Genomic DNA, 23732 nt, shown 5'->3' on the forward strand with positions numbered 1-23732 from the left:
ACAATGGGAAGTGGGGGAAAACCCAGCCATACAAAACAAATCAGGAGAGTCCGATACAATGAAAGTCAATGCTTCCCATGTGGTTCCAGGTTAAATGAGGCAAATTTAAAATGTCACATGGTTCCGTATGGGATTACTGGATGATGTACATTTGGTTTGGGTGCAAATGCTTCAGTAACTTTACTGAGGCATGTGCTTTAAAAAGAGTAACAACTTATTTATGCTCTGATTCAAGCAAGGCCAGTAAATTTGCAATCCAATGAAAGTCTATAACTTTTTGCTCAACTGCTGAAAAAAACATTTAATTGTCAGCTGTTACGGAGCTGCCCTGTGGTGAGGGATTTTTTGCACTCAGATCTCTCAAGTGTTAAGTCACTGTGCTTTTATTTAGGCTGCAGGGCTAAAGAACATATTCGACTATATAGCAGACTAGCAGTACTGTCATAGGTATTCTAAAGCATCTATAAAAATCAGGCAAAGATCACAGCCAACCTAACCTGTACCACCGAAGCGGCTTTTCCCCCGTTGCTCTAAAATATTGGTAGATCGATACTGTAGCAAATATGAAAGTAAAACTGGATGCAAATGTTGTCAGGATAATCCAACTAACATGGATGAACAACTGCAATATGATGATAGTCACAGTGCTAAGAGTGTCTTACTGAAATAGGGATTAAACCATTGATATGTTGTGTCAGACTGTCTGTACATCCTGTGCTGTAGAGTGAAAAACATACCATTGTGAAATATGTCACTCACTTTTAGTAATTAGCCCCGACAGACCCTGAACCAGCAAAAGGACATAAGAGGGGAACTTACTTTGAGTATTCTTCATTGTCCCTGTCGCATCTTGCGTCCTTATGCTTTTCCCAGTCCTTCCCATGCTTGCAGGTGGTCAAAAGAATGATATCTTCCCCATTGTGAATGTGATACAAAGCATTCCTGGTTTCTGAACCAATACCGGTCAGATATCTCTTCCCTTTGAAAACCAGTAAATATTTCCTTGATGGAGGGACATTGTTGAGTGTCAAATAACCCTTGTCCCCTCCTTTTTGGGAATGGTCTTTTGAAAACAAAGGAATGGACACATCAAAGTGTGGCCTAAAGTTATCCATATCAATGCTGGCTTTGGCCAAAATGGCCTGGCCAATATCAAAGCCCAGTTCCTCTGTGTAAGCTGGCCAGGTGCCAGAGTAAAGGTTGAATATGAGGTGATTCCTTCCGTCGTTCCATGTAGGGAGGCTCTGTATTCTAGCCTTGACATTGTGAATGTACTGGCTTGACAGCTGGTCCCGGTCCAGAGTGTCAATGCCCAGCACAAACAGACAGGCCTCGTTGACGTCTGTGGTGTGGAAGCGGGAATCCTCGACAGCTGTCAGGATCTTCTGGTAGCTCTCAGACACCGTCTCCCCCTTCAGCAGGGGGTAGACGTACACCTTGAACCCCCTCTGGCAGCGGCTGAAGTCGAAGCATGTGTCCATGCGGCACCTCCTGCTCTTGTAGATGTTGTTACGGACCTCCCGTCTCTCCCGGGGAGAGGTGTGCTGGTGGTGGAGGAGAGGGCTGTCCTCCTCCTGCTCTCCGTCCTCCAGGTAGGTGTTGAGCGGGTGGATCCACTCAGGCCAACGCTGTCTGGGCAGGCCAGGGCTCAGGGCGACTCTGTACAGTTGCTGGTGGTGGCTTTGGTGATGGAACTCCCCAATCTGCAGTCCCCACAAGTAGGCAACCAGAAGAAGACAGGCCCCTAGAGACACGAGCAGGTACCTCTTCTTGGCCTGCATGTGGACAGTAGGGCTGAAGGTGATGGGAACCAAGGCAGGAGAAGGAGCAGGGAGAACGTGGGGGTCCACACTCAACCCACGGGGATCACTCTTATCCACAAGTAAGCATGCTGCTGGTCTGAGTCACTGTGTGCACAGGATAGAACAGAGTGCCTGATAATCACACTACAGCTGGACAATATACATGCAGAGACAAGATATGCATTGGTATCACTGACAGTGTTTGCTGCATGTTTTGAAACCAATCAATATTCATCTTTCTGATTAGAATCAATTGCTCAACACCAAAGTAATCTCCTTCAGACAATGTCCCACCCATCCGCAAAAGTAATAATGAATGAATATAGATCACTCATCACCAATTCCATTCAATCACCAATCCCATTGAATAAAAACCAAACGTTTATTCAATTAAGTAATGTATCCGGAAAACATGTGTCCTACCTTTTTGTAATGAACACCTGTGGTAGACTACTTTCTGTTTTTGAAACTTACAGCATTGATTGATTCCCTCTCATCAGGATGAACAGTTGATAAACACGATGTAAATACAGCATCCTAGATTATACTAATAGCTTTTGGGACACTTAATTAACAAAAATCATGCAGTTTTGTAAGGATAAGAGTCAACGAAATTGGAGATGCATTGGAAGCCATCCGTTGCAAAGTAAAAATGTTCCTTACCTAGAATGTGGTTGCCTACGTTTACGTCAACATATCCCAGAGAACTCATCCAAAATACTGTTCTTTCATTCTCAAGGGCCTCTGGCTCGCACTTCTTGAAGAACATGTCATCACTTTCGACAGAGGTCATTTTCCCATATGGGAGGCCCTCTAAAACGTTATTTAAAAAAAATTGTTATTATTCTTAGTGTAGTCTTATTTCCTTAAGGGACCCCCCCCCACCCACCCCCATAAGACTTACTTATAAAGCCTACCTATATTTTCTGTATTCATGCAATTCTATAGTGGTGTTTACAACGGTCTGCTCACGCTGTCATCTTTGAGTGTGTCGGAATCCTGCATAAAAGTTTCCATGGAGAACACTTTAGTTTCCAAAGTTCGCTCTCAACGGGTGAATCCGAATGAGTGAATCTAGACCTGTCTCTCCATACTTCCCCGGCGCTCGTACAGACTGGCTATGTTAATTCCAATCGTTACGACTGTGGAACCTACTATGCATTGGCATATTCTTCGTCTGATGACAGCCCATGATTGTCTACCCAGCTCCGTCCGATCAACAAGGCACACATGCATACCGTGCACGAATTACTGCTGAGATTTAATTCAGGGTTATTTTCTCAATCTCTATAAATTCGCGTAAATCATGCGTGACAGTTGAATACATCCACCTGATCGTAATTGTATGGATCCCATGTACATCCACTTGCTCCCAATTACATAGCAGATAAATGATACACAGTCCGTAAAGTTAAGTGTCTGTGTCACCTAAACGACACGCGCCTCAACAGTCTGGAGCCCAGCACAGCATCTTCCAACGAGCAAGAGTCAAATTTACACCAAAGTGATACGGTGCGTCAAGCTTCAATCTCTCAGTCTTTCATTCACCGGGCTGTGGTTGAATCACTACGAATACAACCACAGTTCGCAGATAGGGGCTAATTCAACATATTCCACGGGTCCTGTGGAGTTTACGAATCGTCCTGCATCTCTCTCCACTCCCATTCAGAGCAGAGGACCACGCAATGAACCTCCCACAACGAGAGGCTGCGCCTCCTACCGCGGTTATTGGTAGAGGATGCGCTGTGAGCAATGGAAATGGATGAGGGAAGCGTCGATCATTTCAAGAGGCGTTGGCAGAAACTGTAGCTGTTCGATGAGAAAGCATGCGAGACGAAGTTCGTGGTATGGTAGCCTGCCTAATCATGACGTGCCCACTACCCAGAGCTCTTTTTTGTATCAGTCGCCCATATTTACTCTTTAGGGTGTGCTTGAGATAAAGATTGCACATAGTTTGCACTTACTTTTTTCATCTCAACGTGTACTATAGGCTATTGTGAAGTTGACAAAATATTCCACTATGCATTCTTGTCTTGAATACGAAGTTTAAACGCAGAAATAGACGGTGAGTAAATGATTCAATACTGCGCTGATTCATGATGATGATGAAGAAGTGTGATAACAATGTAATAACTTGGTAATATGGTCCTGTATGTATGTCATGACTGTAGCGGACTATAACTTTAGCAACACTCCCTTGTATAATTAATGGCAAGTCTGTTATATGGTATTTCTAGACCTCACACAAACCATAAGGATATATGGGAATGCCACAGTTATAACACAGTAAAGTATTTATTTAGCTTATTAGTGACACTTATACAATGACTAAAGAGATGCAGACCTTTTTTTGATACCATTTTATGCTTGCTGGATATTGTTGCATCTTTAAAAGTTCACCTTGTTACAGTTGGGTTCATTAGATACACCTAAAATACAACTCCATCAAAGTGTTTCAATAGGAAGTTCCTAAGGATGATTCAAGTAAAGATTGTTAGAATCATTCTACTTTTGAAGAACATATTCCAAATTATATTGATTCAGAATCACAGTATAACTGATCATTTCGGCACTGGGTAGGGTTTGCATATCAGCTCAAATGTACATGTTTCATCGTGCAATAAATGATGCCATCTTGTGGCCGAAGATGTAACAGAAAAAGCCAAGCATGATTCAGAAAGCCTGGAATTACTCTACTAGTGAGTATAACGGTTGGTAAACTAGATCAACCTGTGGTGAATAAATTATTGTCTGAAATGAACGCTTTATATTTAATTTATGTTAAAATGTAATGTACAAATAACTTCACAGAATCAAATACACAAGCATTAAACTCTACATAAGCAGAATATTTCACATTCTTACAATAACCACAGGAAAACATGCCACATAATTAACCACATTTGATGCAAGAATGCATGTGATGCATTTGCAAGTCAGAGTGTAACTTGAGATCTGTGTTTAGTGCCTAAATGATCAAGTCAACCTATTCTGTGTGCTCAAGTGAAAATCCAATTTTCCCTTTGCATTCCGGCCTTGTATGGCTTCATTAGACTCATCAAGCCATGTCCGCAGGCACAGGGGCAGGCTACGCACCACCACTATGATGTTAAATATGTAGGATCTTCATTCGAGACAGTTAGCTACAGCAGGAAAATAATCCTGCCGCAACAGAAAATGTGAATTATTATGTGGATTATAATTCATAGACATATTCGTAGGGGTTGATACATTTTTTTGTGAGGGAAAATCAAGTAAAAAATTAAAAAGGGGAAATTTCAAACTTCAGAGGCCTTTTTAAACATTAAATACACTACCATTTTTACATTTTCTGCATTGCAGGAGATGCAACAGGGTGATCAAATTAAAATCCAACATCTGTATGAGGCAGCATTTTGCCAACACTTACAGAAAGAAACTGAATCATCTCAGTTCTGCTTGCCGAGTCCTAAGAGGAATTTTCACTACTGCCTTTGAGTCTGCAAAACAAACACTGTTATGAATGTTCCCCTGTAGTGTTGTATTGGAAGCCTGAATATACTCACACTGTTTCCCATTGGTTTTTCCAGAAGGATTCCCTCTCTGGTCAGATTTCTCAGCTGTGGCTGCTAGCTGACCCATAACTACCCTATCTCCCTCCACTGGGACGATAACATCTGCCGTGCCTCAGAGCTCTCCGGAACTGGTGCTAAGTGACCATCAGCTGGCCTGAGAATATACAGTATATTGTGGCAGGTAAACTACAGTACAGATGTTGGCCCCTAGGGTTATATATGCTGGCCCTCTGGGGTGTATTCTATACACCCTGATGCCTGGGGTGCCTTAGCAGTGGCACAGCCCAGGTACAGTAGGATCAGACCACATGGAGCTCAGGGCAACAGAGGGCTCAGTGGAGCATCCACAACAGCTACATGTCAGCAGAAACACAAGTGGGTTTCAAGACAAATCAGATGCTACCAAATGAAAACACCCATCGTATTAGCACACAATTACAGTACTTGCTGTATGTCCAAGTGAGTTGTTTCCGTCACAAGCAGTGAATGAAAATATCCAATGAGATTTCATTTGTTAGGCTGAGAGAAAATTATGAGGTTTTAAAGCAAATTTCTAGCAATTCTACACATATTGACATGGGGCAGAAAGATAAATGTGCAGTTTCAAAGCTAAGCTCATGCTATTCTACACATTTTGCAATGAGGCTGAGAGAATGTTGTGTTTTTAAAGCAGTGAGTAGAAGGCAGTGTGATTGCATGCCGACCGTTAGGTGCTGTTTAGGAGCTGTTAGAAAAAAATATTAAAGCTGTCAAGTCAGTGCATTTTGAGGATGTATTCCTCTGAGGCCATACATCATTCTCATCTTGTTGTCTGTGTTGGTCCTGCATGGTTAGACAAGCTATGTGTGTCAATCTGTATATATGTCAGACCGCTAACTTCGTAATACCTTGTAAGCAAGATGACCCTTTTCTCTCCTTTTTGCTTTAGAAAGCTCTGTAAACAATTGTTGCCTTTGTCTGGGATATTAAAGGACATTCGTTGCATATTTGACTCATTCTACAATATGTCCACCTGTTTTCACAGCTGCTGTATCCTGTACTCCTCTGGTACTGCGAGGCCTCTGTCTATTATCTGGTGAGAAAATCATGTAATGAGGACTGTCCCAGCTTCCTCCTGGTGCTTTCCAGCAACCCCTGGTCACAGTTAAATGTTACAGGTTTCAACATTGTGCCTGAGATCAAGCATTAACACCGTCTAGGTTCAGAGATATGCGATGGATGTCCCTGGGAGCACGGTACAGAGTTAATAAGAAAATCATTATTCTACCCCACTCTGACTGTGTCTTCCAGGCATACTGATAAGGGTGTCCTGGGGGTGACCATCGAAACATACCTAATGAGAACGTAGCTGTAAGGCAGGCTTTGGATCCACTGTGGGAGTGTACATACAGTGCTGCTGCCTGATGAGAGAGCCGTGTGAAGCTTCCTTTCACTTGTGACAAAGTGCCCACTTTCATCCCTCCTTCACTCTACACGTGTGAGGCTTTTTAGCAGGTCCCACAACTTCATGAATGGTAATGCTGGGCAGGTCCTGCTTAATCAGGACGTGGGAGGCTGTAAGCGAGGCTGATTGGCAGTGAGATTCCCATAGGTGTGGGGACCCTAGCCTGTGGTCTACCTGCTGTTGCTTCCTGATTGCTTACTATATACTCTCAGTGGGACAGCGAGAACAACCTTCCCTGGAAACAGAGAGTCCTTCTGGCTTAACACCTGCCCTTGTTGCTGCTCATTTGATACAATCCAGTGAAATTGTGTTTACCAACAAGACAAGCAGGACTGAGAAAGAATATTAGTGCACACACAATTAATAGACACTAAATGTTTTAAATAGGCCTAAACATAGAATATATATTTTCATGGTTAATGGTTAAGAAATGTGCATGCAGGTACACTATATTTAAGACCAGAAAGAATTACAGTGCAACATGATTTCACAAATGCACTGCTTGAGTCTGAGGTTACTATTGAGGTTTTTACAGTCTTGAACATTTTGTTGTCAAGTAAACAATAATGGACCAATTGAGAATGTTGTTGTCTTGTCTCGCAGAGTATGACAGTGCAAAACCCATCTTTAATGGATGGGCAAAAGACTAGAATATTTTAGGACTGTAAGTCAAGACAGAGTGCCGATGTTTAAACTGAATTACATGTGGATTGAGTGGCCTTTTATCAATGCAGTTGTTCTGTTGAGATTCTTCTGGCAGTCTCCTGAGTTAACAGATTATTAAAAACAAAGTACTGTAGCAGCTTGGTTCCTGTGTGTCTGCCTGAGTCTTGACCACATACGTATGTATCCCTCATGAAATATTGATCTGCCTGTCATCCATTCCTCCCAACTCTTTTCCTATTAGCTGTGTAAAAAAAGTTAAGAGTACACTTACGATTTGAGAGGGGTAGAGAGAGAGAGAGAGAGAGAGAGAGAGAGAGAGAGAGAGAGAGAGAGAGAGCAGACAGAATGTTGATGAGATATGTTCCAGGAAAACAAGTCTTTGATTCATCAAGGCCTCCAGAGTTCTGGTGATAAATAACAGCTTCAAACTCAATACAAATATTTCCTTTATCCCTTTATCAAAACAACACTGGTTGACTCACTAATACACTATGTTAATATCATCTCTCGCTGGCTTCTTTTGTTAGAAATCACATCAGACCAGCTGAGTTCATGACTCCAACATGATTGAACTTTTCCATTTGAGAATGGTGAGCTCAGGAAGTAAGGTATCCAATTTCTGGTTGATCTGGGATGTCATTTACACTGGCTTTGACAAGTATCAGACTGGTCAAGAGTCAAGCTGCAACCTGTTCTTTTTCCCTCTGCAGGTGTGATATTGTCTTCTGATAGGGACCAACCCATACCCAGTGCCATGTTATTTGGGGAATTGTAAAAGAAGGTTCCACATAGTTTTTTGGTTCTTGAAAGGTGTGTGTATATAAATAATCAGTAATCAGGGATCACTCTCATTTGACTCAGACTAGATGGAAAATCAATGTTCTCAGTTACACTGTATGTATTTGTTGTTTTAATGATGCACCCAGATAGTCAACCACACATCATAAAATGACACAAATATCCAACAGCCGTTTGTGGCCAAATATAGTACCTACATCCCTTTGTTCGGATATACTTGATTCATGGATTTTTGAGTATTCACATCAGTGAAATAATGTACCGTTTTGTTTTAGGGCCATCTACTTGTATACAAAGTCATGATATTCACCATAATTAAGATAAAAAACAACTAGACTAAAAAGCTAGACACTCTTCATCCAGAGAGCTTCATATACTGTAAGTAGGGTAGCACTGGCAGCACAATATCCTATCAGGCAAAGGATAAGTCAGACATACCCCTTGTTGAAGTGAGGACACATACAGAGATAGGGCAATAGGCTATCTGAGGCTGGAGTGCAGATTACATGAACAGAAAAACAGAATTGTTTTGACATGACAAGCTGGTTGTAATGCCGCACTGTCACTTCTGTAGCGCTCTCCTGTAATTGACCTTCACAGTCAAACTCCAGATGGTCTGTGAGAGATGGAATGCATTATTACCCCCTGCCAGTCAATTTAGCACTTTGGAGACTGGTGTTTGATAGCACTAAAAACAACACATCCTTAGTCGCAACCACACGGATGCCATCAAAAACGGTATAATAGGCAAAGCAAGTAAACCATATGCTGAAATGAAGGTAAAAGTGACAGAAAACATGAAATGATGTGCTGCATTAGAATGGTGAAGTATACAAACAGTACATCCTCTATTCTGTTCTGAAAGGTAAACTACTCTAACACAGAAAATAAGCATTTCTCTTCGCAGCTTTACTGCATTATCAGGAGTTAGAGTGTGTATGGATATGCTGAAGCTGTGAGCTTACTGCATTACATGGAGCATCAGGGTACTTCTCGCCTCTGTTGTGCATAGCGTCCTGGTGCATTACAGCCATGGTGTAAATTGATTTCTCGTGTTGCCACCGCTGTTGCCAGTTGGGGAGAAGAAGCACCATGTCGAGTGACTCACAACATATTTGGGTCAATCAATATCAAGAGCAGGACCAGCTCAGAATACAGTCCCTAGAGTGGTGTCCTTTAGCTCTCCCAAGTAAATGTCAGCATACACCAGGGTGCCTCACTCAGTCCAGGAAGTATCAGGTGGTGTAGTGAAAAATATCAACCATGAAGTAAACAAGACATTTCCATGCCTGATGATTCTAAATGTATCCCATTTTGTGGTGAATAGATAATTAACTTAAACACCTACAATCTGTGAGGAACCTACACTCTTGTCAACCGAAAACTCCCAAGACAGCAAAAGCTAAATCTTTGTTTTTTGGTATTTTTGCCAATATATTGCTTCATCTTTGTGCTATTGCCAGTTAAATATTGTTGTTCAGTGATTATTGATGATGGTGTGGTAGAAGATATGGTTACTGTAGCTATTGCATGCGTCGTTCAGAGATTTCATAATAAATTCCAAATTCACAGCTATAAACTGCAGGGAGCTTCATATAGCTGCCACTCCAAATTAAATCAAGCACTGGTGAGTGTGTCAATTGAAAAGAAGGGTAACCTTCATCCTCAAACAGCAGGCTGCCATTAGAAACAGACACAGCATTCTCGTGAAATAATGACACTCATTCAATCTAATAAAATGAGAATCGCAGGACAGGGAAAGACAATGCCTTCTTCTAAGAGGTACAGGGGTATTGTCACGCTGGTATAAAGGATTTTGGAGACAGGCGCAGGAATACACAACAGGGGTTTTTAATACACCCAAAATAAACCTTGTTGAAAAACAATAAAACAATATACAGTTGAAGTCGGATGTTGACATACACTTAGGTTGGAGTCATTAAAACTCGTTTTTCAACCACTCCACAAATTTCTTGTTAACAAACTATAGTTTTGGCAAGTCGGTTAGGACATCTACTTTGTGCCTGACACAAGTCATTTTTCCAACAATTGCTTACAGACAGATGATTTCACTTATAATTCACTGTATCACAATTCCAGTGGGTCAGAAGTTTACATACACTAAGTTGACTGTCTTTAAACAGCTTGGAAAATTCCAGAAAATTATTTCATGGCTTTAGAAGCTTCTGATAGGCTAATTGACATAATTTGAGTCAATTGGAGGTGTACCTGTGGATGTATTTCAAGGCATACTTTCAAACTCAGTGCCTCTTTGCTTGACAACATGGGAAAATCAAAAGAAATCAGCCAAGACCTCAGAAAAAATTGTAGAGTCTGGTTCATCCTTGGGAGCAATTTCCAAATGCCTGAAGGTTCTACGTTCATCTGTACAAACAATAGTACGCAAGTATAAACACCATGGGACCACGCAGCCGTCATACCGCTCAGGAAGGAGATGCTTTCTGTCTCCTAGAGATGAAGGTACTTTGGTGCAAAAAGTGCAAATCAATCCCAGACCAACAGCAGAGGACCTTGCGAAGATGCTGGAGGAAACGGGTACAAAAGTATCTAGATCCACAGTAAAATGAGTCCTATATCAACTTAACCTGAAAGGCTGCTCAGCAAGGAAGAAGCCACTGCTCCAAAACCGCCATAAAAAGCCATACTACGGTTGCACTTAGGGACAAATACTTTTTGGAGAAATGTCCTCTGGTCTGATGAAACAAAAATAGAACTGTTTGGCCATAATGATCATCGTTATGTTTGGAGGAAAAAGGGGGAGGCTTGGAAGCCGAAGAACACCATCCCAACCGTGAAGCACAGGGGTGGCAGCATCATGATGTGGGGATGCTTTGCTGCAGGAGGGACTGGTGCACTTCACAAAATAGATGGCATCACGAGGAAAGAAAATTATTGTGGATATATTGAAGCAACATCTCAAGACATCAGTCAGGAAGTTAAAGCTTGGTCGCAAATGGATCTTTTCAAATGGACAATGATCACAAGCACACTTCCAAAGTTGTGGCAAAATGGCTTAAGGACAACAAAGTCAAGGTATTGGAGTGGCCATCACAAAGCCCTGACCTCAATCCCATAGAAAATGTGTGGGCAGAACTGGAAATGCGTGTGCGAGCAAGGAGGCCTACAAACCTGACTTGTTACACCAGCTCTGTCAAGAGGAATGGGCCAAAATTCACCCAACTTATTGTGGGAAGCTTGTGGAAGGCTACCCGAAATGTTTGACCCAAGTTAAACAATTTAAAGGCAATGCTACCAAATACTAATTGAGTGTATTTAAACCTGACCTACTGGGATTGTGATGAAAGAAATAAAAGCTGAAATAAATAATTCTCTCTACTATTATTCTGACATTTCACATTCTTAAAATAAAGTAGTGATCCTAACTGACCTAAGACAGGGAATTTTTACTAGGATTAAATGTCAGGAATTGTGAAAAACTGAGTTTAAATGTATTTGGCTAAGGTGTATGTAAACTTCCGACTACAACTATATATAGCATGCATCATAACAGCTGCACCAACGCATAGGTACATCACCAACGGACATTGGAACAATAACCAACAAGACAGAGGGAACAGGGGGCACATATATAACATACTAATCAGGGGAAATGGGAATCAGGTGTGTGTAATCAGACAAGAGTCGGGGGTTGATGATAATAAATCCCGTTCAGTGAAGATTGGAAAGACCTCCGGAACTGGTGAACAGAATGAGCATCAGTACCGCGGGGATCCGTGACATTGAGTTGGTTCATGAGGGTCGTCTCAGAGTGCTCAGCTTCAGATGGATGTTCTTCTCTCTTATCTCTGAAAGGCCCCTTCAGCAAAACAATATATTTCAAATGAAACATATCTAGCAAGTGAAGAGGTCACAGTTTCTATTTTGTGATTTACTTCTTTCAAAGTGGTGGATGTTCTGTTTAGTATGCAGGTTGACATTTATTGTCATGAGTCTTGCCCTAGAGACAGAACTGAATGATTTCCTCTTAGATAGTCCAGTGGCTATATTGTAGTTGGTCTTAATTTAAGATCAGGTTAGGCATTAAGGTTAGCAGTGTGGTTAAGGTTAGGGTTAAGGTTAGGTTTAAAATCAGATGTTATGACTTTGTGGCTGTTCCAGATAGTGACAGCCATGTAGAGTGGCCTCCAGAACAAGATTCATGACTGAAAAATGCTGACCTGCATTTAGAACCCCCTAAAGAAAAGTAATACATTGTTTGTTACCCCTGACTCAAACACACGACACAGCTCCCTTGGGCTTATGGTCTTATATGTAACCCAACTACTGTATTTCATGTTAATATAATATTCAAGGTCCAGTTACCGTTAGACTAGACATGAATTTGGGAATGAACTGAGATCTGAAAATGTACAACTTTGTTCAATGGATGTGATGGATTAATATGAAGTTATTGACAACTACAAAACCAATAACTTAATAAATGAAGACTTCTATTTAAAGCATATAGGGAGTAAGCACTTTTCATAAGTCTATGAATTTATTGTGTGGTGTGGCCACACTTCATTAATAGTATTGAATGGCTACTGAACATGTTACAGGTATCACAGGTATCTTACTTTTAAAACACTGCCAGTATAGTGTGTCAATGAGTTCATCTTTGCGCAGACACGCGTTCTGTCAAGTTGAAAAACTGGACCTGAAAAAACACAGCACCTTCTAAGCATTTAATTTTCTCTATTTTATACCCTGTTTAATGTGGTGCAGATCAATTATATGCTGCAGGTGTTCGGATAACAGAACCTTAATTATTTCTACTAACTGCCCTAGCATGATTATCTTTCATTGTTGACTTGGAGAGTAAGTCATCTGCGGCCCCTCTGATAATGATGTAAAAAGTCATAGGGAATTATAGTTGTAGTAATATCCAAAGAGAATAATATCGAGACAGCAACAGGTCTGAAGAAGAATTCATAGGTGTAGATCTATGTTTTAAAAAGCTGGTCTGGTAATCTCGGTTGTTCAGATGAAGATGGTACTGTATGTTTGATCAAATTTAGGGAACTACCCTGTCAGAACATACCCACTGGGCACACACTGGTTGAATCAATGTTTCCATATCATTTAAAGCAAATGATGACGAACCAATGTGAAATAGACTTTGAAATGATGTCTGAGCCCAGAGGTATTCTGTTTGTGAACACAAATGCCATCTCCAAGGAGACATTTTCCATTTTTGAAATGAAGATACAGGATACTGTAGATATTTACTTTCAATGGTGCTTGTCAATTTCAATTGTGAAAATCATGCAGCCTACCATGCAGCTCTTTACACACTACAAGTTGTATGGTTGCCCAGCAGCATAGGAAGATGAAAGCTGTAGCCAGACAACTTCCATCTGGCCCCACCAGACAAGTCCACGGTACGTGTCTCTCTCCTGCTCAGTAAAAAGTACTGGGGCCAGCACAGAGCCCAGCGGTACCCCTGGCCAACACCCGTGATCCAGACACCCATCTCTCACACTCCCTGGAAGAACCTGGACACTGCCACAGCTCCACAGCTTCCAACACCTGGTCAAACTGCATGGCTTTTCTGCAGGGAGTCCCAGCCTGGATTTCCTGAAATGTTTATATTTATTCTGGGTTAAAGGACTGTCTTGAAATGTTTCCCAGAATTTTGTCATTGTACAGGCCTGTGCTGATTATCTGTGTTTCAATGTTCTTACTGCAGTGAGGAGTCAAGTTGATGGTTTTGTGCAGTAGGCTACTTATAATTGCATTGGAAGCTGGTAACCACTGGGAAAACATATTTCCACATGCTCTTTATACATATTGTAGGCATGTATGTATTATGGATGAAGCAATAGCAGTTTCTCTCAAACATTTGACTGGGCTCTGACAAAATAGTGAAAAATCAGGTCAGAAAAACTTGAGCTCAACTTAACAGAAATGTTATATTTAGTGTATGAATCTAATAGTGGCTGCATCAAACATTGCCAGCTGGATGCTACTGAAAAAAGACCGTTGTATTAAGCAGAAATATTGAGAGTAAGAAAAGAGTGAGGCATTGAACTAAAGATATAGCTACAGATGTAGGATCTTCATTTGATCACTGATTTGTTGAAGAAAAATGTCCTGTACAGCAGGAAATGCAAACTTGTAGTGTATTCAACGTTTAAAAAGGCTTCTAAAGTTTGTAATTTCCACTTCTGAATGTCAGACTTGATTTGCCCTAACGCAAAATGTACCAACCCATAAAAAAATATCCATTATAATCCACATTATAATTCACCTTTCCTGTTGCTGCAGGATTATTTTCTGGCTGTAGCAAACTGGCTCAAATTAAGTTCCTACATCTATAAGTATTTATTCTTAGAATGTTTTAAGAGCCAGTGAGTCTTAAATTCCGAGAGTGGATTATTTTTTCAGGACAAAGGCCTTTTGTTCCAGATAACACTGAGAGCTGCTGATGCTAGCATAGCCCCTCATATCCTAACTGGAAGATGGAAAGTGATTTGTGTTGGGGTGGAGGACTCCCAATGTTTGGTGCTGTGACACTTTTTATCTTCTTGCACAGGACTGTCAGGACATCAACATGGTTGTTTGTCAGACTGTTTTTACATGTGGAGATGACCTCTTACGACTCGATCCTAACCTAAGAAAATGTGCTGCACTAAATGTTGGTTCAAACCCAGTTTCAAATGCCTTACAGTGTATTACTTCTTTGTATCCCATTGTGATCACTCTGCTTTGATATGGACACTTATCAGTGGAAATGTTCTCATACTGAGTCATGAAAATTAAGACATAAGAATCAAGACTTCAAGAATCAAGACTTGGTTTTATTCACTGCATTAATCCAAGTAAAACATTTGGACACTTGACTTAAAACAGATGACCACTACATCTTGTGTTTTCTTAATTTCATGTTAACCAGACACTTGGTCCAAAGGGATGTCATCATTAACAAAAACAAGAGTTTCTGATCTCACATATCCCCTCAGAGCTCCAGTGGGATGATCACAGGAATTTCCAACAGGATATGCAAGATTATACTGGTATTATTACAGTCTGTTCACAAGGGTGATATGAGCAGGATCATTGAATCCATGTTCTGTATTCAATTTAAAGTACAACGCCCTATCTCTCACTCTATTTCTCTCTATCTCTCTCTCTCTCTCTCTCTCTCTCTCTCCAGTGCAATCCCTCTTCACCAGTCGTGAATAGTTATCTTCATTCTGACAACTCCATTCTCATCAGCATGCCCGCTCTTGACAAGGACATTAAGTGCTATATCCCTTGTATGACAGGTCTTGAGGATTGATTTTTATGCCCTATGAAGGCAGTATCTCTTTCATATCAGACAGGAGCTGATTCCAAAGTTCAATTTTCAGTAACAAGAGATACTGAGAGAAGATCATGTCTCAGACTGACAGAATCATTCCAGTGCTGTCAAGAAACTTATGGGAATGAAATTGAAATTCTCCCAAACACAAAACTACTCAAAAACTCAAGACATAGACAGACATTGGACCCAAAAATATAAGAATTTGAGAACTGTGACATCATCCAGACTATTTCTATCATCATTCAACAAGATATACAATTTTCTAAACATCTCCATAAAGATATTTGCTACTAAGGACCAGACCCTCTATACTAATTGTAAAATCATTGGAAAATAAAACACCCATATCACTGCATCACAGCATCAGGGCACCAATTACCTCCAACACTTTACAACTTGTCACCCTGTCACCATACATTTTTCAAACCCTCCTTTCCCCAGTGCAAAATGTATAGCATATGATGTGCTTCATTGACCAACCCCTGTAAAATGTTTATGCAATGTCACGTGAATGGCACACTCATATATTTTTAAATGAGCTAGTTTGCAAACGAGAATCATTAAGGAGATATCCATATTATGCATTCAGGGAAGCAATGCCGAAAATATTTAGCCAGACATATGTATGATGGGAAAGATTGATGATAAGACTTGATAGCGGAAGAGCTATAAATATTTAAAGATAAAGCCAAACAAATTCTATGTTCATGTTGCATGGCTTTGAACAGGTTGTATAGACATTATTTTATAACATAGACTTTCTTTTATAAGAGTTTGCGAAATATATATCTTTACCAGAGGCTTTCATTTTTTCTTGATATAGACAGACACAGGACATGCCAAGCCAATGATAATTTAATATTTCTCTATCAGAACTTTTGCAAGGCTTTGCAACTATAAATTACTACAACCAAATGAGCCAAGGCATCGCTGCCCTGAAACCCTTTCTCCCACAAGCCACTGCGGCCACCTGCAGATGCTCTCACACAATCAGTTTGAACACAGCAAAGATAAATCAACTGCCAAAGATCCATTGATGTCAGGAAAATAAATTGCCCTTGCCTGCGTTTTCAGGGAAAACTAATTTTCTTCACCCCGGTAATAAAGTACACGGTAGTTTGGCCTCGCTGGAAGCTTGCCCATCAGACCCAGAGCTGTGTACCTCATTTGTCTTGACAAATGGATATATTCAATAACAGGCCGCGCTCTTTAACCTGGAGATAGTGTGCAGACTGCTGCTAGGTGCTCTCTATGCTAATAAAAGTACCAATGTCTTGTTTGATTGCTTCCTTCCATCGTCAATTATTTGCCCCTCTCCTTTCCTCTCACCTGGAGTGAAGGTTTGACTGAATGCATGGATGACTTGCCAATTACTCCACATTAATCACAGAGAACCCATCGAACCAATGGGGATATGGAGGCCATTCCGAATGTCTCCTGGAGTAACTTGATTGGCTCCCCACAGTAATTGAATCACCATGCTGCCTTGCAGCAGGAATTCTATAAGAATTTGAAGAATCCTAATAAACACCAAATTAAGGAATAGGCGGTGGGCAGTAGCAAGCTGTCTGCTTTAGCTTTCAAGATGATCTATCTCTGTCGAGGGAAGAACTGGTTTTTACATATTGTGTATATTTATTTATTCTGAACACAGTTCCGTTTGTTGCCAATGCCAATTCTTGCAAATGTTTTCAAAATACTTACTTTTATGGTCGCTAGCTGGACAGACAAATACTGCCAGGTACTAAACTGTAAACGAATCAAAACTCATTACTATCCATGCTACCATCTCAGCTGATCACGTCTGCCAATCATGCTATCCAGCACCTAAGGTAGTAGACAGCTGGTAGACAGCTGGTGACTACAAATATCTATAGGACAAGTAGTGTAAAGCTAATTCAGTCATCAAGGCAGGACAGGACCAACTAATTTCCTTCTAACAAATAAGAAATGCCCCATTATCTTTGCCAACAGTTGGAGTAGGATGATTGCAGAGCACCCTGCCTCAGACTGCCAGGATGTTCATTTTCTAGCTCACAAACTACATTCCTTTGCTGATTTATTTTATTCATTTTTGTCTCTCAATTTTGTCTCACATGATCTAATCAGCTATGCTGTGTCCTGCTCCCAGAGATCAACCAAGTGCTATTCACCGAGCATGGGCTGATTCCCTCACCTGTGAGGAGAACCATGCTATTGCAGTGTGAACTAGCCCTGCTGTCACTGTTTAGACATTGGGACCACATATGCATTTGCCTGTTGTCTTTTCTTTGTGGATTTTGTCTTACACCGTCTAGTGCATTTTAAAGTTGAAAAACATCCACTACAGATAGACGGGCTTGTTTGAACATCTTTATTCATTGTCTCTCACTTTTGTCTTCCATGATCTTTTCACCAAGTCCTGCAGTTTGAACTAACCCTGCCGTCACTATTTAAACATGGAGACCACATACTGCCTGATGTCTTTTCTTTGTGGATTTTGTCTTACGAAGTCTAGTGCAGGGATCATCATCTAGATTCAGCCGAAATAAACTTTTTCCTTGAGCGGATGGTCGTGGGGGGGCGGAACATAATTACAAATCATTTGTAGACTGCAAACTGACTGCAAGAAAGGGAAAGTTGTACAACCTAGTCAGTTGTACAACTGAATGCCTTCAACTGAAATGTGTCTTCCTCTGAATCAGAGAGTTGCGGGGGGCTGCCTAAGCACAAATAGATATAATAGATATAATATTTGACAAAAACATAATCATTTCAAACCTTGCTTATATTTGCATTAGATCATGTGTGCCCCGTGTATTCCCATGCTTGGGAATAGATTTCCAAAATGATAATCACTTGGAGCTGACTTACTGGGAGGGTTTTACAGTTTTTATGTCCAACAATTAAATAAAAAAATGTATATATTTATTTTTTACCTGGGGGGCCAAATAAAACCCCGCCAGGGCCTGCAGGCCGCCTATTGGCATTTTAGAGTTGAAGAACATCAACTACAGATACACGTGCTTGTTTGAGCATCTCTTTTTTTTGTGTTTTTTTTTTTTTTACCCCTTTTTCTCCCCAATTTCGTGGTATCCAATTGTTTAGTAGCTACTATCTTGTCTCTTCGCTACGGGCTCGGGAGAGATGAAGGTTGAAAGTCATGCATCCTCCGATACACAACCCAACCAAGCCGCACTGCTTCTTCACACAGCGCCATCCAACCCGGAAGCCAGCCTCCTCAGTGTCGGAGGAAACACCGTGCACCTGGCAACCTTGGTTAGCGCGCACTGTGCCCGGCCCGCAAACAGGAGTCGCTGGTGCGCGATGAGACAAGGATTTCCCTACCGGCCAAACCCTCCCTAACCCGGACGACGCTAGGCCAATTGTGCATCGCCCCACGGACCTCCCGGTCGCGACCGGTTACGACAGAGCCTGGGCGCAAACCCAGAGTCTCTGGTGGCGCAGCTGGCGCTGCAGTTCAGTACCACTGCGCCACCCGGGAGGCTGTTTGAGCATCTCAAAGACTAAATTCAATGTAGAATCATTTTGACAAGTGACAAACAGATTATTTTACAATTATAACATCTCAGTGGTGAGAATGCTATTGTCCCTGTCAGGAGCTAAGGCTTTTGCCATAAGGGTAGAGTTCTCGTCTCTGGACCGCACAAGCGTTAGATTGAATTCTGCTAAGGCACTACATCGGTCAGCTACATTGGTGAGTGAACATGGTGGAATCCTTTCGATCCTATACGAGAGAAGTGGGAATACTAAAGTATGGGTTCTACAGTATCCATCAGAGGCCCAGGCATTTGGCATAGATGGTAATGCTCTCATTTCTGGACTTTCAACATTGATATACAGATAGTGTATTAAACATGCTCTTTCCATGACATATACTGACCAGGTGAATCCAGGTGAAAGCTATGATCCCTTCTTGATGTCACTTGTTAAATCCACTTCAATCAGTGTAGATGAAGGGTAGGAGACAGCTTAATAAAGGATTTTTAAGCCTTGAGACAATTGAGACATGAATGTTGTATGTGTGCCATTCATAGGATGAATGGGCAAGACAAAATATTTAAGTGCCTTTGAACAGGGTATGGTAGTAGGTGCCAGGTGCACCGGTTTGAGCGTGTCGAGCGTGTCAAGTTTTTCACACTAAACAGTTCCCTGTGGAACACTTTCGACACCTTGTAGAGGTGCCCCGACGAAACCACTTGCACACACAATGTCATATACGCTGTCTGCCATCTGCCCAGTACAGTTGAAACCGGGATTGTTGGCGATAGCATGGAAGGTATGCCCAAAGACAGTACAGTATGAAGATTGGCAGAAACTGCTTCTCCAATAGAAATCCCTGATCACACTCGTAGGAGATGTCATGGCGACGTTTGCTAAGCGCGGAAATACATTATCAGGTCAAATCGTAGTCTCGCACCAAACTGTGCATGTGCAGGGCTTCAAATCAAAGATGGCGCAGCAGCGTAACCTAGTGGTTAGGGCATTGGACTAGTAACCAAACGGTTGCAAGGTCAAATCCTCAAGCTGACATGGTACAAATCTGTCATTCTGCCCCTGAACAAGGCAGTTAACACACTGTTCCTAAGCTGTCATTGAAAATAAGAATTTGTTCTTAACTGACATGCCTAGTTAAATACATTTTAAAAAGGCACAAATGAAAATGTGTCACTTTTACGAGGTTCGACTAATAACATGTTCATCTACTTAAGACATTAACTTGAATCCAGGTGGTGCCTTTAGATTTTAAGAAAACAACTAAGGAAGAATTTTACATTTCTCTCATTGACTTCTCAAAACCCAAACCCCAGCCTGCTTTGTCTGTTTCAGAAGCGTTACCGGAAGTCTTGTGATGTTGTGCCTCTGGCTTTAGAAACTCTGTGGTATGCCTTTCATTTTCTAGGCAATTCAGGGCCAAATTAATTCAATAATGTGCAAGATGTAAATTCTCGGTAGGCCTACAGTATGGATGCATTGGCCTCGTTTATTTTTCCGATGCAGTATCATACGTTCATATACTTTCTCTCATGTGGAGGACAGTAAGTAAATAAATAGAAGCATGTGAGTTCTGAAATGAGAGGATATTTGTTAATTTCACAATTAAATTAATTTACAATCTAATTCTACAGTCCTCAATGTACACATCTTGATTCCGTAAGCATGTACACTCATAGAAAATCGATTAAATATGATTTCCTATCTTGTTGCTCCAGAGTGACAGTTTGGGTGGAGTAAAACCTGTTACAGATGTAGAATCTTAATTTAATCACTCTTTTGTTGCTGCAAAATGTCCTGCATGGCAGGAAATTCAAACTTGTGAGTTTTAAAAAGGCTTCTAAAGTTAGTCATTTCCACTTTGTGTCAGACTTAATTTGCCCTGACAAAAATGTCCATTAATTATAACCCACGTAATAATTCACATTTCCTGTTGATGCAGGATTATTTTCCTACTGTAGCAAACTGGCTCAAATTAAGATCATACATCTGTATGGTGGTTGTTCTGTTATAATGTCACTGTCTCTCCACACTATAAACCATTGCTCCTTTGTCTCTGCTGGGAGAGCATTGTTAAAGCAGACACTCTCTCTGTATGTTAACACACACACACACACACACACACACACGCACACACACACACACACACACACACACACACACACACACACACACACACACGCACACACAGACTTTCCATCCATGGAACATTATGTATCTTTCTGGAAACAATACGATATGAAACCATCTTCCATCCACCAAATCAAGGAAGAGAACGAGAACTTGACCTTGACCTTACAGATGACTGGTGGGAGGAGGACATTCTTAGGCTTAGAATTCTTGCATAGAATTAATTTCACCAAGATGAAACTTGGTAAGTTTTTCCCAGACACAAATGATACATGTGACAGATGCTCAGTGTCCACCGCTGACCACACTCATATGTTCTACTCATGCCCTAAGCTGTTGGAGTATTAACCATCCTTTTATTCTACTCTATCCAAAGTTCTCGATGTCGACCTGCAGCCTTCTCCTTTGATAGCTATATCTGGAGATCCAGCTGTGCTGCCCACTCTCAAAAGTAAAGCAGTTGTTTGTTGTAGTGTTTGCTTCACTCACATATTTTATATTGAATTGGAAATCCTCCAAACCAACCACATCATCCTGGTTTCAACCATCATCCTGGTTGAAAGACCTACAGTAATGTATTTTCTTAATTTACAAAAATGAGAGGATGCACTGATAACTTTTTCTTGAGATGACAACCTTTCATTTCATTTTTTGACCACTTACCCTCCATTGATGAGGATTAACAACTTGGGCCAACACGGAGAGGGAGGTATGTGATTTGTTTTTAGATTATTTTCTAATTGTTTGTGCTCTTTTTCTTTTGATTGTTTGTTTCTTGGTTGGTCTTGTTCTAATAAAAACAATAAAGCATTATACAGTTGAAGTTTACATCCAAATAGATTTAAACTCAGTTTTTCACAATTCCTGACATTTAATCCTAGAAAAAAATCCCTGTTTTAGGTCTGTTCAGATCACCACATTGTTTTAATAATGTGAAATGTCAGAATAATACCAGAGGGAATGACTTATATCAGCTTTTATTTCTTCCATCACATTCCCAGTGGGTCAGAAGTTTACATACACTCAATTAGTATTTGGTAGAATTGCCTTTAAATTGTTTAACTTGGGTCGAACGTTTTGGGTAGCCTTCCACAAATCAAATCAAATCAAATCAAATTTTATTTGTCACATACACATGGTTAGCAGATGTTAATGAGAGTGTAGCGAAATGCTTGTGCTTCTAGTTCCGACAATGCAGTAATAACCAACAAGTAATCTAACTAACAATTCCAAAACTACTGTCTTGTACACAGTGTGAGGGGATAAAGAATATGTACACAAGCTTCCCACAATAGGTTGGGTGAATGTTGGCCTATTCCTCTTGACAGAGCTGGTTGAACTGAGTCAGGTTTGTAGGCCTCCTTGCTCGCACACGCTTTTTCAGTTCTGCCCACACATTTTCTATATGATTGAGGTCAGGGCTTTGTGATGGACACTCCAATACCTTGACTTTGGTCCCATATGCAGTTGCAAACCGTAGTCTGGATTTTTTATGGCGGTTTTGGAGCAGTGTCTTCTTCCTTGCTGAGCAACCTTTCAGGTTGTGTCGACATATACAACTCGTTTTACTGTGGATATAGATACTTTTGTACCTGTTCCTCCAGCATCTTCACAAAGTTTGATGCTGTTGTTCTGGGATTGATTTGCACTTTTTTCGCACCAAAGTACCTTCATCTCTAGGAGACAGAACGCGTCTCCTTCCTGAGCGGTATGATGGCTGCGTGGTCCCATGGTGTTTATACGTGCGTACTATTGTTTGTACAGATGAATGCGGTACCTTCAATTATTTGGACATTTCTCCCAATTTTTTCTGAGGTCTTGGCTGATTTATTTTGATTTTCCCATGATGTCAAGCAAAGAGGCACTGAGTTTGAAGGTAGGCCTTGATATAGGTCCACAGATACACCTCAAATTGACTAAAATTATGTCAATTAGCCTATCAGAAGCTTCTAAAGCCATGACATCATTTTCTGGAATTTTCCAAGCTGTTTAAATGCACACTCAACTTACAATATGTAAACTTCTGACCCACTGGAATTGTGATACAGTGAATTATAAGTGAAATATTCTTTCCTTATTCAATTGTTGGAAAAATTACTTGTGTCATGCACAAAGTAGATGTCCTAACCAATTGGCAAAACTATAGTTTGTTAACAAGAAATTTGTGGAGTGGCTGAAAAAAAAGTTTTAATGACTCCAACCTAAGTGTATGTAAACTTCCGACTTCAACTGTATATTTGCACGTACAGTATGTCAATAATTGTAAATTGTTTCCCCTAAAATGTCCATTGAGAAAAAAATATTTGTGAAAATGATTTCACTCAGGCTCTATGGGTCTTCTGATCTTCTGATTGTATGGTGTGACTAACACATTGGTCACCAATGACAGCATCATCTCTTTGCCTTAAAACACATTAGCAGGGAACAGATTAAATGAACCTAAATACAACAGCTTCCTGGCATGGCCTCTTCAACCTCAATATCACTTCCAGGACTGTTTCCACTGTTTATTCTCT

At 40.8% G+C, this 23732-nt stretch overlaps 1 protein-coding gene across 2 annotated transcripts in view; it reads right to left on the reverse strand.

The window, feature by feature from the left end:
- Positions 1 to 3525, reverse strand: part of LOC139415589 (exostosin-1-like) — a 276125-nt gene extending 272600 nt beyond the window's left edge. The window contains exons 1-2 of one of the 2 annotated variants that reach the window (XM_071163700.1): positions 2466 to 3525; positions 820 to 1907 (exon numbers count right to left, since the gene is read on the reverse strand). In XM_071163700.1, the coding sequence (XP_071019801.1) occupies positions 820 to 1781 (962 nt within the window). In that variant the 5' untranslated portion in view covers positions 1782 to 1907; positions 2466 to 3525. The remainder of the gene's footprint in view (positions 1 to 819; positions 1908 to 2465) is intronic. The other variant, XM_071163701.1, reaches the window with a different exon arrangement.
- Between the last annotated feature and the right edge of the window lie 20207 nt (positions 3526 to 23732).

Source organism: Oncorhynchus clarkii, chromosome 8 (assembly GCF_045791955.1).
Source record: "Oncorhynchus clarkii lewisi isolate Uvic-CL-2024 chromosome 8, UVic_Ocla_1.0, whole genome shotgun sequence".
Taxonomy (NCBI): domain Eukaryota; kingdom Metazoa; phylum Chordata; class Actinopteri; order Salmoniformes; family Salmonidae; genus Oncorhynchus; species Oncorhynchus clarkii.